The following is a 16440-nucleotide window of genomic DNA, read 5'->3' as shown; positions in this document are numbered from 1 at the left end:
CTCTGGCTATACTGAATTCTCATTCTAACAAATAAAACCATTTAAATTGAAAAGGAGCCCCAGGGAGACCAGAGATTCAGAACCTGGGGAAATCTAGACTTATCATTTAGGACATTAGCATTACAGGGAGGGCAAGGTGCAAGGAAATAATATGGTTCAGGGACTGTGAGACAGGCTAGCTGATGGTTCAGGGACGGTGAGACAGGCTAGCTGATGGTTCAGGGACTGTGAGACAGGCTAGCTGATGGCATATAACTAAAGACATCACAATCATGTTTATGTTGAGGTATGGGAGGAATGAAGCACAGCAAGTCAACTCACAAACTTGTCTTCTGGTGTGGCCTCACAAGAGATATCTCCAAACTTGGGCGGCAGGCTCCCGGCCTGGATCCTCTCAAACTTGGTCTGTACAGGACCCTGGAACCACAACACATCACACATGACAATCTTTATCTAGTTTTCTTTCTTTCTTTTTTGAATGAATCTGTAGCTGGAACACATGACTGTATCTGCTGCTAGAACACATGACACATGGCAATTGGTAGTTGGAACACATGACAATCTGCTGGTAGAACACATTACACATGGCAATTGGTAGTTGGAACACATGACAACATGCTGCTAGAACACACGGCAATCTGCTGATAGAACACATGACAATCTGCTGATAGAACACAAGGCAATCTGCTGATATAACACATGGCAATATGCATACGGAACATCTACCTCAACAACATCATCAATGGTGGTATACGGAACGTCTACCTCGACAACATCATCAATGGGGGTACACGGAACGTCTACCTCGACAACATCATCAATGGGGGTACACGGAACTCTAAGCCGACAACATCATCAATGGGGGTACACGGAACTCTAAGCCGACAACATCATCACTAGGGGTATACGGAACATCTACCCTGACAACATCATCACTCGGGGTATACGGAATGTCTACCCTGACAACATCATCATTGGGGGTATACGGAATGTCTACCCAGACAACATCATCACCGGCAGTATACGGAACATCTACCCTGACATCATCACTGGGGGTATACAGAACGTCTACCCTGACAACATCATCACTGGGGGTATACGGAACATCTACCCTGACAACATCATCACTGGGGGTATACGGAACGTCTACCCTGACAACATCATCACTAGGGGTATATGGAACGTTTACCCCGACAACATCATCACTTGGGGTATACGGAATATCTACCCTGACAACATCATGAGATTCATCACAAGGAGAGGCAGTATTCATAGTTGTGAGGCAAGTAGCCTCTTTAAGCTGATGTACATACCATTTTCCTGGCACCTGACCTCAATAAAGTCTCACAGTTATCAACACTTTGGGAAAATGCTTCCTGCTTGATAAACACTATCAAGTTCGATAAACAAATATCTTGTCAAGTCAGGGCCCCTGAGATGATAAGTATATTTTTATCTGAGACTCCAAGCAATTGCTGCATTAAAAACTGAAACGGATATATACAGTCACTACAACTTGTCAGGAATTTATCACCACATGTATTAACTCGAGTCATGCAGATGTATAATAAAGATTTGTCAAGAGTTAATCAGTTGTTAGGAACATATCACTTAACATAGGAATACCTATTCATTTAACAATGAAAAAAGACTATCAAGTAAGATTTACCTAGACATAACAAGTTGTGACAAGGAAAGTAGCACAAATGTACTTTCAAAAATCTATTCTATGAAATTATCAAGAAAGACTCGCCTACCTATGATTAGTTGTAAGGAAGATATCATTAACATACTTGTATCACTTCAAGAGTGAGTGAGTGTTTGAGTGAGTGAGTGAGTGTTTGAGTGAGTGAGTGAGAGTGTGAGTGCTTGAGAGTTTGAGTGAGTGCGTGAGTGTTTGAGAGTTTGAGTGAGTGAGTGAGTGAGTGAGAGTGTTGGTGTTTGAGAATTTAAGTGCGTGTTTCAGTGAGTGAGTGCGTGAGTGAGTGAGAGTGTGAGTGTGAGTGTTTGAGAGAGTGCACGGGTGAGTGAGTGAGTGTTTGAGAATTTAAGTGCGTGTTTCAGTGAGTGCGTGAGTGAGTGAGAGTGTGAGTGTGAGTGTTTGAGAGTTTGAGTGAGTGCACGGGTGAGTGAGTGAGTGTTTGAGAATTTAAGTGCGTTTTTGAGTGAGTGAGAGTGTGAGTGAGTGTTTGAGAGCGTGAGTGAGTGAGTGAGTGTTTGAGAGCTTTAAGTTTTGAGTGAGTGTTTGAGTGGAGTGAATGAGTGAGAGTGTGAGTGAGTGAGTGTTTGAGTGAGTGAGTGAGTGTTTGAGTGAGAGTTTGAGTGAGTGAGTGAGTGAGGTTAAGCAATCTTCCAGCAATATCATGGAGGGTGATACCAGTAACGGATTTCACTTCACACGCTGCACCCATATTGGTAATCGTACCCAGCTCCACAACATGGCAACTCCATCACACCTTAACTAACTTCAACCCAGTTATTTGTCCATTACGTGGTGATCTGAGAATCTTTTATATGTGGCAAATATTTCTTTCTTCAGTTTGAAACGTGGCATGTGAAAGAAAATGAAAGTCTCTGTTTAAAGACACAAACATGACAACTTGTCACTAATGTGTCGGGCAATCCTGACGTGAAATCCCAGAAGAAAACAATAACTGTCTGCCACCAGATCATGTATGTTTGCCAGTATCAGGTACAGTCACTGTCTGCCACCAGACCATGTATGTTTGCCAGTATCAGGTACAGTCACTGTCTGCCACCAGACCATGTATGTTTGCCAGTATCAGGTACAGTCATGGACAACCAGTAGCTCTAGCAATGGCAATGAGAAAGTGTCACACACATATGTTAAATCCAATATGTCTTTCCTTTCATCTGTATCAGTATAAACATAGTATAGCGTCCAATCCCTCCTTGAATAGCTCTATTTGAATCAAGCATACCAACGCTTAGAAATCTTTTAAAATAGGATGCATGAAACTTTAAATTTCTTCAAAATAAAGCCTGCACTACACACAAGAACTAGGTACATTGTTTTCTTGAAATAAATACTGGCAGTGGAAAATGAAGCATACTTGCTTTCCTCACTCACTTTACAGATTGGAAGTAGAGCTTTCTCGGCCTTCGTAGGCAACACCTCTCATATTTACGTTTTCAAACGACCAATTTTCATTTTGAGCAACAACACCAACATTTTTAAATTTAACTACAGGTGACTTGTCCAGGTGAAGCTCTAGACCAGAACAACAGGTGACTTGTCCAGGTGAAGCTCTAGACCAGAACTACAGGTGACTTGTCCAGGTGAAGCTCTAGACCAGAACAACAGGTGACTTGTCCAGGTGAAGCTCTAGACCAGAACAACAAGTGACTTGTCCAGGTGAAGCTCTAGACCAGAACAACAAGTGACTTGTCCAGGTGAAGCTCTAGACCAGAACAACAAGTGACTTGTCCAGGTGAAGCTCTAGACCAGAACAACAAGTGACTTGTCCAGGTGAAGCTCTAGACCAGAACAACAAGTGACTTGTCCAGGTGAAGCTCTAGACCAGAACAACAAGTTACTTGTCCAGGTGAAACTCTAGACCAGAACAACAAGTGACTTGTCCAGGTGAAGCTCTAGACCAGAACAACAAGTGACTTGTCCAGGTGAAGCTCTAGACCAGAACAACAGGTGACTAGTGAAGCTCTAGGACCAGAACAACAAGTGACTTGTCCAGGTGAAGCTCTAGACCAGAACAACAAGTGACTTGTCCAGGTGAAGCTCTAGACCAGAACAACAGGTGACTTGTCCAGGTGAAGCTCTAGACCAGAACAACAAGTGACTTGTCCAGGTGAAGCTCTAGACCAGAACAACAGGTGACTTGTCCAGGTGAAGCTCTAGACCAGAACAACAAGTGACTTGTCCAGGTGAAGCTCTAGACCAGAACAACAAGTGACTTGTCCAGGTGAAGCTCTAGACCAGAACAACAGGTGACTTGTCCAGGTGAAGCTCTAGACCAGAACAACAAGTGACTTGTCCAGGTGAAGCTCTAGACCAGAACAACAAGTGACTTGTCCAGGTGAAGCTCTAGACCAGAACAACAAGTGACTTGTCCAGGTGAAGCTCTAGACCAGAACAACAAGTGACTTGTCCAGGTGAAGCTCTAGACCAGAACATATCTCTCAATAAACTTGCCCAATTTTCAACATCAGGATTCTCATTTGAACTATTCAATAATGAATTATATATCAAAACTATATATCTATCTGGTTTACTTCTCAAAATACGCCAATATTTGATAATGCTGACAAGACGAATAACTTTCAAAGGGAATGTACCCAATTCTCCATATATGAAAGTTGATGGTGTTAACATTTTGACACATAGTACATGTTTCATAAATTTCAAGTGTACCCGTTTGATAGCATTAGCTTCCATAAACAAACTGTAGCTAGTTTCATGGACGGCTGCATCCTTAAGCAATCCTTAGATTTCTGTGGATTTGGGGACGTCAGTCAAATAGTCAAATATCGACCATAAGGATATCCCACTTTCATCATGAAACCCATGCAGCTGTCAACGCGTAGATACGGTCGAATGGGGAACTATCTCAAAATTAAGAGGAAGTGTGCGTTGACGAAAACAAAGGCATAGTTGAGTTCAAACTTCTTTAGTTACTTACACAAGACATGACAAACAAGAAGACAAAGTTATCAATATCCCATTTGGGCCATATCCAAAATACTCTTCATGATTATGTCTACGAGTTATGATTATGTCAAATACTTAGGTGTGTATATAGAAAAGTGGAAGGAGAGTATTGAAAGGTTTTAAAGTTCTGCTCCAGAAAGGAGCACTACCACTAATTTCAGTCTAAGTCGAACTTGTTGCCATGTAAATGCCAAAAATATTTTATTCAGAATTCCAGAGTTCTGCTCTGGAAGAGACAAATGTGCATGGACGGACGGACGCACGGACGGAGTCCATTTTAATACCCCCTCGCAAAATGCGTTGCGGGGGATAACAAGTATACAAGAATGAGGTGAGCGGAGTTCCAGCTCAACCCCAGGCCGTTTCCAGCATTATCCTGCTCGCGGTCGGCCCTACACAGACAGTCGGAATACCGGACTGCTTGACAATATAGATATGAACAAATATATACAGTTTTTGACAACAATGGACAGGCGAAGACTCAACAATGGACAGACAGAGAAACAATAGCAATTCCTTGAACCAGTTGATGTGATGGCAGACACGGCCAAAGGGGGATGACCAAATAAGGGTATAAATGTCACATACAGTAATTAATGAAAGTGACAGAGTGGTACAGGGTGGCTGACAAGACAATGTACACTGTGGTAGTGATAAGGATTAAGATTGCAATTTAAATAATTATTAACTCCCACATTTCTTGGCTACATAGTTTTTGGACATTTTAAATATTTGGACGATGGCTGTCCTGAATTAGTCACTATAAGACAGACATCATCACAATGGACACCTTCCTTGACCAGATTCACCAGACATGTCGTGACCTTGCTGGCCTCTACGTGTGGTCCACAACACAATGACCGACAGCTAACTCCCATAGCAAGCAAGACACACACCAGGGCACAGTTATGATGGGGAAATTGCTTAATGCCTGGGTCTGTACTGTTAAATAGTTTACCACTCACGGTAAACTGAGAAATAGGAGCATTAGTTGCCATAGCGATGAAGAAATCTCATCTCCAGCCTTTAGGGATTTGGGAAAAGTTCTTGAGGAGGATATTGTCTCAGCATCAAGGTGGAACAAATCGGACGTATGCCCATATTCTAAAGCAATCAGTGGGAAAAAAATAGTTGTAAGGTTAATTGTATCTTCTACTCAGTAAGGGTCTACAAGTCATGGCTGAAGTTTTAGATTTTCAGATATCACATTAACACAAGTTCAACTCAAGCCTACACCAGTATAGCAGATTGTGTCGGTGAGTTCTGCTAGTTTCACATTGAACCTCTGTAAGATAACACATTAACACAAGTTCATCTCAAGCCTACACTACTATTGTGTTGGTGAGTTCTGCTAGTTTCACATTGAACCACTGTAAGATAACACATTAACACAAGTTCATCTCAAGCCTACACTACTATTGTGTTGGTGAGTTCTGCTAGTTTCACATTGAACCTCTGTAAGATAACACATTAACACAAGTTCATCTCAAGCCTACACTACTATTGTGTTGGTGAGTTCTGCTAGTTTCACATTGAACCTATGTAAGATAACACATTAACACAAGTTCAACTCAAGCCTACACTACTATTGCGTACCGTGTGATCTAGTTTCACATTCAACATCTGTACGATAACATATTAACACAAGTTCAACTCAAGCCTACACCAGTATTGTGTCGGTGTGATCTGCTAGTTTCACATTCAACATCTGTACAATAACACATTAACACAAGTTCAACTCAAGCCTACACCAGTATTGTGTCAGTGTGATCTGCTAGGTTCACATACATCAAGCTGTACAGTTGTCAGTTTGAACATCTCTCTTATCAGTTGTTAGGGAAGCAGGCTGAAGCGGACTACAGCTGTTACGATGAGATGCTTTCCCTGACCTGGACTTCAGTTACATAATGGCCGGCTAGCAAGATGCGGCAGGAAGTGAAGCCGGATTCAGCTGTTGACCAGTTTGGTGCAATCCACAAACACAGGGTGTGATGCTGTCAGGGCTGGAATCAGGATCAGCTGGGATTCAAACTCCTGAACATGAGGCCTAGATGAGGCAATCTGGTGATTAGCATCATCAGTATCATCAACATCATCAGCATCAACTCCATCACATACAGCACATCTTGTCACAACTAAGGCAGCCAACCAGTGTTTTCCTTCATCAGGAGACCCGACTCAGGCGAGGAGACCTCACTCTTCCCTCACTGGGATACCTGACTCTTTGGGTGAAGAGACCTGACTCTTTGGGTGAGGAGACCTGACTCTTTGGGTGAGGAGACCTGACTCTTTGGGTGAGGAGACCTGACTCTTTGGGTGAGGAGACCTGACTCTTTGGGCAAGGAGACCCGACTCTTTGGGCAAGGAGACCTGACTCTTTGGGTGAGGAGACCTGACTCTTTGGGCGAGGAGACCTGACTCTTTGGGCGAGGAGACCTGACTCTTTGGGCGAGGAGACCTGACTCTTTGGGCAAGGAGACCTGACTCTTTGTGTGAGGAGACCTGACTCTTTGTGTGAGGACCCCTTGCAGTCGTCAGACAAACTATACGATCATCAACCCCGAGTATTTGCAGGGGAGCATGACAACCAGGACAATATTATTTTGCCAGTCAGCCAGGTTTCCATGGTAACATGCCCATGGTGAAGAATTAGATCAACATCTTAACAAGCAGGTCCGAAAGCCAGACCTGGAGGAGGATGACCTTCACCTTCAGGACATGTTGGGAACCAGCATGATTCCTGCATTTGTCATCACTTTAATCAGGAATAATATTAATTGGTTGGTTGTTTCGCGCCACACTCAGCAATATTCATCATCATCATCATCATCATCATCATCATCATCATCATCATCATCATCATCATCATCATCATTTGTATGTATGTAACACCAGCCAAACCAGACAGCCAAGCTGTCTTGGAGATAGTAAATCCCACTTTATGGAAGAGATTTACACAGTTGATAAACTGTCCATATTCAACGGACATAATGGTCTTTAATGTCGCAGGTTACACAAACACATCACACGCTGTTTGTTGATGGAGCCAGTGTGAGAATTATTACCTAGCATTAACAGATGCATCTTCCCTGGCTCAGCCGTTTCGGATAACTTTAGTGCACCAGTCTGTACGAGGAAGATACAAAACTGTTTAAAAATACCCACATAACTGTTCCCGGACAACATTCTCCCCGTTGAAGTCCTGCTTGCCAGAAGTTATTTTTGCCCTCCATGGAATCGGCACAGGTACAGCTGACTATCTGCCTCCACCACGCTGGGCAACACACGCTGTGAGGATATCGAGCCATGATTACCGAGTCAGCAGGCAGCCATATCATCCAGTACTTCACGAGTTTTGCTTCAGGTACAGAAACTAAACAGTAGTGTACACATACCAGGTTCACCATCAGCTCAGCTCAGAGACCGATATCAGAATATCCCAAACCACAATTAAACATCTCCCAATTCATGCTGTTATAGTTGAACTAAAGGTATAGCTTTGTAGATATAACTTGTATATGTCTCACAGCAGAACTAAAGGTATAGCTTTGTAGATATAACTTGTATATGTCTCACAGCAGAACTAAAGGTATAGCTTTGTAGATATAACTTGTATATGTCTCACAGCAGAACTAAAGGTATAGCTTTGTAGAGGTAACTTGTATATGTCTCACAGCAGAACTAAAGGTATAGCTTTGTAGAGGTAACTTGTATATGTCTCACAGCAGAACTAAAGGTATAGCTTTGTAGAGGTAACTTGTATATGTCTCACAGCAGAACTAAAGGTATAGCTTTGTAGAGGTAACTTGTATATGTCTCACAGCAGAACTAAAGGTATAGCTTTGTAGATATAACTTGTATATGTCTCACAGCAGAACTAAAGGTATAGCTTTGTAGATATAACTTGTATATGTCTCACAGCAGAACTAAAGGTATAGCTTTGTAGATATAACTTGTATATGTCTCACAGCAGAACTAAAGGTATAGCTTTGTAGAGGTAACTTGTATATGTCTCACAGCAGAACTAAAGGTATAGCTTTGTAGAGGTAACTTGTATATGTCTCACAGCAGAACTAAAGGTATAGCTTTGTAGATATAACTTGTATATGTCTCTTAAAGGTATAGCTTTGTAGAGGTAACTTGTATATGTCTCACAGCAGAACTAAAGGTATAGCTAGAGGTAACTTGCTAAAGGTATAGCTTTGTAGATATAACTTGTATATGTCTCACAGCAGAACTAAAGGTATAGCTTTGTAGATATAACTTGTATATGTCTCACAGCAGAACTAAAGGTATAGCTTTGTAGATATAACTTGTATATGTCTCACAGCAGAACTAAAGGTATAGCTTTGTAGATATAACTTGTATATGTCTCACAGCAGAACTAAAGGTATAGCTTTGTAGATATAACTTGTATATGTCTCACAGCAGAACTAAAGGTATAGCTTTGTAGATATAACTTGTATATGTCTCACAGCAGAACTAAAGGTATAGCTTTGTAGATATAACTTGTATATGTCTCACAGCAGAACTAAAGGTATAGCTTTGTAGATATAACTTGTATATGTCTCACAGCAGAACTAAAGGTATAGCTTTGTAGATATAACTTGTATATGTCTCACAGCAGAACTAAAGGTATAGCTTTGTAGATATAACTTGTATATGTCTCACAGCAGAACTAAAGGTATAGCTTTGTAGATATAACTTGTATATGTCTCACAGCAGAACTAAAGGTATAGCTTTGTAGATATAACTTGTATATGTCTCACAGCAGAACTAAAGGTATAGCTTTGTAGATATAACTTGTATATGTCTCACAACAGAACTAAAGGTATAGCTTTGTAGATATAACTTGTATATGTCTCACAACAGAACTAAAGGTATAGCTTTGTAGATATAACTTGTATATGTCTCACAGCAGAACTAAAGGTATAGCTTTGTAGATATAACTTGTATATGTCTCACAGCAGAACTAAAGGTATAGCTTTGTAGATATAACTTGTATATGTCTCACAGCAGAACTAAAGGTATAGCTTTGTAGATATAACTTGTATATGTCTCACAGCAGAACTAAAGGTATAGCTTTGTAGATATAACTTGTATATGTCTCACAGCAGAACTAAAGGTATAGCTTTGTAGATATAACTTGTATATGTCTCACAGCAGAACTAAAGGTATAGCTTTGTAGATATAACTTGTATATGTCTCACAGCAGAACTAAAGGTATAGCTTTGTAGAGGTAACTTGTATATGTCTCACAGCAGAACTAAAGGTATAGCTTTGTAGATATAACTTGTATATGTCTCACAGCAGAACTAAAGGTATAGCTTTGTAGATATAACTTGTATATGTCTCACAGCAGAACTAAAGGTATAGCTTTGTAGATATAACTTGTATATGTCTCACAGCAGAACTAAAGGTATAGCTTTGTAGATATAACTTGTATATGTCTCACAGCAGAACTAAAGGTATAGCTTTGTAGATATAACTTGTATATGTCTCACAGCAGAACTAAAGGTATAGCTTTGTAGATATAACTTGTATATGTCTCACAGCAGAACTAAAGGTATAGCTTTGTAGATATAACTTGTATATGTCTCACAGCAGAACTAAAGGTATAGCTTTGTAGATATAACTTGTATATGTCTCACAGCAGAACTAAAGGTATAGCTTTGTAGATATAACTTGTATATGTCTCACAGCAGAACTAAAGGTATAGCTTTGTAGATATAACTTGTATATCTCTCACAACAGAACTAAAGGTATAGCTTTGTAGATATAACTTGTATATGTCTCACAGCAGAACTAAAGGTATAGCTTTGTAGATATAACTTGTATATGTCTCACAGCAGAACTAAAGGTATAGCTTTGTAGATATAACTTGTATATGTCTCACAGCAGAACTAAAGGTATAGCTTTGTAGATATAACTTGTATATGTCTCACAGCAGAACTAAAGGTATAGCTTTGTAGATATAACTTGTATATGTCTCACAGCAGAACTAAAGGTATAGCTTTGTAGATATAACTTGTATATGTCTCACAGCAGAACTAAAGGTATAGCTTTGTAGATATAACTTGTATATGTCTCACAGCAGAACTAAAGGTATAGCTTTGTAGATATAACTTGTATATGTCTCACAGCAGAACTAAAGGTATAGCTTTGTAGATATAACTTGTATATGTCTCACAGCAGAACTAAAGGTATAGCTTTGTAGATATAACTTGTATATGTCTCACAGCAGAACTAAAGGTATAGCTTTGTAGATATAACTTGTATATGTCTCACAGCAGAACTAAAGGTATAGCTTTGTAGATATAACTTGTATATGTCTCACAGCAGAACTAAAGGTATAGCTTTGTAGATATAACTTGTATATGTCTCACAGCAGAACTAAAGGTATAGCTTTGTAGATATAACTTGTATATGTCTCACAGCAGAACTAAAGGTATAGCTTTGTAGATATAACTTGTATATCTCTCACAACAGAACTAAAGGTATAGCTTTGTAGATATAACTTGTATATCTCTCACAACAGAACTTGAGGTATAGCTTTGTAGAGGTAACTTGTATATGTCTCACAACAGAACTAATGGTGTGGAACATGTTTAGGAGGTTAGTTTTACAAGAATGTAATGTTAAACTACCTCAGTATTTTGGAAAATATTACCTGACAAAATAATAATTATTTGTTTTCAAATTTGCCTGCCTGGGGCTCTTGTTTAACATGCAGTCCTGTCAGCATCCAAACATGAGCAATCATCATCATCATCATCATCATCATCATCATCATCATCATCATCATCAACATCAACATTGTCCACTGCCCAATGGCCGCCTCCGTGGTGTAGTGGTTAGAGCGTCCGCCCGGAGAGTGGAAGGTCGCGGGTTCGATCCCCTACCGCGTCATACCAAAAGACGTTAAAATATGGTACTTGTTGGTCCCTGCCTGGCGCTCGGCATTAATGGGTACAACAAGGACTGGTCGGCTCGGAGTCAGTATAATGCGTCTGAGTGGGGTATTCATGCTTAACTGTGGCACGGTATCTCAGTGGGCTAGCACTATAAAACCAGCTTAAGTCTGGGCTAGTACAAGCAGCCGCACATACACATACACACATGCATGCATGTCGTCATATGAGCGAAATATTCTCAAGCACGATGTTAAACCCAATTTCACCCACCTCACCACTGCACAATGCCCGATGATGTCTGCCTTACACAAGTCAATACAGTTACCATTGTACACAATCTGCCAAATCTATCAACTATAAGAATATTCTCCAGGTAAAGATGCCAGCATAGCCTGCATACTGTCAGACTACTGATGTGGCCTGCATACTGTCAGACTACTGATGTGGCCTGCATACTGTCAGACTACTGATGGCCTTCATACTGTCAGACTACTGATGTGGCCTTCATACTGTCAGACTACTGATGTGGCCTTCATACTGTCAGACAACTGATGTGGCCTTCATACTGTCAGACTACTGATGTGGCCTTCATATGTGGCCTTCATACTGTCAGACAACTGTCCTTCATACTGTCAGACTACTGATGTGGCCTTCATACTGTCAGACTACTGATGTGGCCTGCATACAGACAACTGATGTGGCCTGTACAGACAACTGATGTGGCCTTCATACTGTCAGACTACTGATGTGGCCTTCATACTGTCAGACTACTGATGTGGCCTTCATACTGTCAGACTACTGATGTGGCCTTCATACTGTCAGACAACTGATGTGGCCTGATGTGGCATACTGTCAGACTACTGATGTGGGCCTTCATACTGTCAGACAGACTGATGTAGCCCTCATACTGTCAGACAACTGATGTGGCCTTCATACTGTCAGACTACTGATGTGGCTGTCTTCATACTGTCAGACTACTGACTGATGTGGCCTTCATACTGTCAGACAACTGATGTGGCCTTCATACTGTCAGACTACTGATGTGGCCTTCATACTGTCAGACTACTGATGTGGCCTGCATACTGTCAGACTACTGATGTGGCCTTCATACTGTCAGACAACTGATGTGGCCTTCATACTGTCAGACTACTGATGTGGCCTTCATACTGTCAGACAACTGATGTGACTACTGATGTGGCCTTCATACTGTCAGACTACTGATGTGGCCTTCATACTGTCAGACAACTGATGTGGCCTTCATACTGTCAGACAACTGATGTGGCCTTCATACTGTCATACTGTCAGAGACTACTGATGTGGCCTTCATACTGTCAGACAACTGATGTGGCCTTCATACAGACTGATGTGGCCTTCATACTGTCAGACAACTGATGTGGCCTTCATACTGTCAGACTACTGATGTGGCCTTCATACTGTCAGACTACTGATGTGGCCTTCATACTGTCAGACAACTGATGTGGCCTTCATACTGTCAGACTACTGATGTGGCCTTCATACTGTCAGACTACTGATGTGGCCTTCATACTGTCAGACTACTGATGTGGCCTTCATACTGTCAGACAACTGATGTGGCCTTCATACTGTCAGACTACTGATGTGGCCTTCATACTGTCAGACAACTGATGTGGCCTTCATACTGTCAGACTACTGATGTGGCCTTCATACTGTCAGACTACTGATGTGGCCTTCATACTGTCAGACTACTGATGTGGCCTTCATACTGTCAGACTACTGATGTGGCCTTCATACTGTCAGACAACTGATGTGGCCTTCATACTGTCAGACTACTGATGTGGCCTTCATACTGTCAGACTACTGATGTGGCCTTCATACTGTCAGACTACTGATGTGGCCTTCATACTACTGTCAGACTACTGATGTGGCCTTCATACTGTCAGACTACTGATGTGGCCTTCATACTGTCGTCAGACTAACTGATGTGGCCTTCATACTGTCAGACTACTGATGTGGCCTTCATACTGTCAGACTACTGATGTGGCCTTCATACTGTCAGACTACTGATGTGGCCTTCATACTGTCAGACTACTGATGTGGCCTTCATACTGTCAGACTACTGATGTGGCCTTCATACTGTCAGACTACTGATGTGGCCTTCATACTGTCAGACTACTGATGGGGCCTTCATACTGTCAGACTACTGATGTGGCCTTGATGACTACTGATGCCTTCATACTGTCAGACAACTGATGTGGCCTTCATACTGTCAGACACTGATGTGGCCTTCATACTGTCAGACTACTGATGTGCACCTTCCCATCTGAACCTGTGATGTGAGCGATGTACAGGCCACTTGTACCTCATTGACGAACCTTTGACTTACTGAGCTAATGGTAGACACTCCGGCCTATTCCAGAGGGCCCCTATAGTAGATCCACTTCTCCCTCCACTCAGTAGGCCACACCCGTGAAGCACCCACTTCCTCAGGCAGCACTGACGGCTGCCAGATGCAGCAGAGGCTTGTCTTACAACATGTTCTACAAAGCCATAGATGAAGCTGGCTACAGACACACTGCTGACAGCAGACCCACTCGGGTAGGTCACGTGTAGGTCACGCGTAGTGACCAAAATGTCACCCCTCCCTAGAAGTACTGACAGCATCCCCACCTGGGCTCCAGATGCAGTATTGACCTACATCTCTGTAACACTTGACCTACATTCAGGTGAGAAGATGTGAATGTTATTACACCAAGCTGAGATCAGGTATGGGAGAGAGTGAGAGAGTGAGAGAGTGAGAAAGTGTGGTTCCGTCATGTGGTTGCAAAGAGTTAGTAACCGTGGAAAAACACCAAGTTGCTATCAAATTAAGAACCGTAATGTTGTAACACATGCTAGACGGACTTATCCTAACAAACCAAGAACCGTAATGTTGTAACACATGCTAGACGGACTTATCCTAACAAACTAAGAACCGTAATGTTGTAACACATGCTAGACGGACTTATCCTAACAAACCAAGAACCGTAATGTTGTAACACTTGCTAGACGGACTTATCCTAACAAACTAAGAACCGTAATGTTGTAACACTTGCTAGACGGACTTATCCTAACAAACCAAGAACCGTAATGTTGTAACACATGCTAGACGGACTTATCCTAACAAACCAAGAACCGTAATGTTGTAACAGGCCGGACTGCTAGACGGACTTATCCTAACAAACCAAGAACCGTAATGTTGTAACACTTGCTAGACGTTGACTTATCCAAACCATGAATGTTGTTAACACAAGAACTTATCCTAACAAAACTAAGAACCGTAATGTTGTAACACATGCTAGACGGACTTATCCTAACAAATCAAGAACCGTAATGTTGTAACACTTGCTAGACGGACTTATCCTAACAAACCAAGAACCGTAATGTTGTAACACTTGCTAGACGGACTTATCCTAACAAACCAAGAACCGTAATGTTGTAACACTTGCTAGACGGACTTATCCTAACAAACTAAGAACCGTAATGTTGTAACACATGCTAGACGGACTTATCCTAACAAACCAAGAACCGTAATGTTGTAACACATGCTAGACGGACTTATCCTAACAAACTAAGAACCGTAATGTTGTAACACTTGCTAGAAACGTAACGGACTTATCCTAACAAACTAAGAACCGTAATGTTGTAACACATGCTAGACGGACTTATCCTAACAAACTAAGAACCGTAATGTTGTAACACTTGCTAGACAGACTTATCCTAACAAACCAAGAACCGTAATGTTGTAACACTTGCTAGATCTAACACTTATCCGTAACAAACCAAGAACCGTAATGTTGTAACACTTGCTAGACAGACTTATCCTAACAAACCAAGAACCGTAATGTTGTAACACTTGCTAGACGGACTTATCCTAACAAACTAAGAACCGTAATGTTGTAACACTTGCTAGACGGACTTATCCTAACAAACCAAGAACCGTAATGTTGTAACACTTGCTAGACGGACTTATCCTAACAAACCAAGAACCGTAATGTTGTAACACTTGCTAGACAGACTGATTCTGACAAATTCAGACATACAGCTTCTGAACAGAAAACAGGCAGGCAAGGGAGACAACTCTCAGAAACTACCTGCTTTAACTGCCACCAGCAGAGAGCAGCCGAGATTTATTGATTATGTGAAGCCCTGTGCCCATTAGCAATATAGTCCTGTACATTAACCTTCCCCTACATAGATATACTGTAAAGCTCATATCACTTGATCGCTGGTTGCCACTGAGAGGCAGGAGGTGTCTGTTTTGTAGAATAGCCATATACCAAGGAGTCTCTATATCCCAAGTTCTACAGAACCATGTACCAGAGCATCTCCATGTCTCACGTTCTACAGAACCATGTACCAGAGCATCTACATGTCCCAAGTTGTACAGAACCATGTACCAGAGCATCTCCATGTCTCACGTTCTACAGAACCATGTACCAGAGCATCTCCATGTCTCAAGTTGTACAGAACCATGTACCAGAGCATCTCCATGTCCCAAGTTCTAAAGAACCATGTACCAGAGCATCTCCATGTCCCAAGTTCTAAAGAACCATGTACCAGAGCATCTCCATGTCCCAAGTTCTAAAGAACCATGTACCAGAGCATCTCCATGTCTCAAGTTGTACAAACCGTCTCAGAACCATGTACCAGAGCATCTCCATGTCTCAAGTTGTACAGGTTGTACAGAACCATGTACCAGAGCATCTCCATGTCCCAAGTTCTAAAGAACCATGTACCAGAGCATCTCCATGTCCCAAGTTCTAAAGAACCATGTACCAGAGCATCTCCATGTCTCAAGTTGTACAAACCGTGTACCAGAGC

General features: G+C 41.6%; 1 protein-coding gene across 1 annotated transcript in view; it reads right to left on the bottom strand.

The window, feature by feature from the left end:
* LOC124263671 (phospholipid transfer protein C2CD2L-like) overlaps positions 1–16440 on the bottom strand; it is a 106391-nt gene that overhangs the window by 59961 nt on the left and 29990 nt on the right. Inside the window, exon 2 of the mRNA XM_046698329.1 lies at positions 322–417. Coding sequence (XP_046554285.1) covers positions 322–417 — 96 coding nt within the window. The remainder of the gene's footprint in view (positions 1–321; positions 418–16440) is intronic.

The sequence above is a fragment of the Haliotis rubra genome, unplaced genomic scaffold (assembly GCF_003918875.1).
Source record: "Haliotis rubra isolate DU_JTF1 unplaced genomic scaffold, ASM391887v1 Scf893, whole genome shotgun sequence".
NCBI classification, from domain to species: domain Eukaryota; kingdom Metazoa; phylum Mollusca; class Gastropoda; order Lepetellida; family Haliotidae; genus Haliotis; species Haliotis rubra.
The sequence above is the reverse complement of the archived record's forward strand: the minus strand, read 5'-3'. Positions and strand labels throughout refer to the sequence as shown.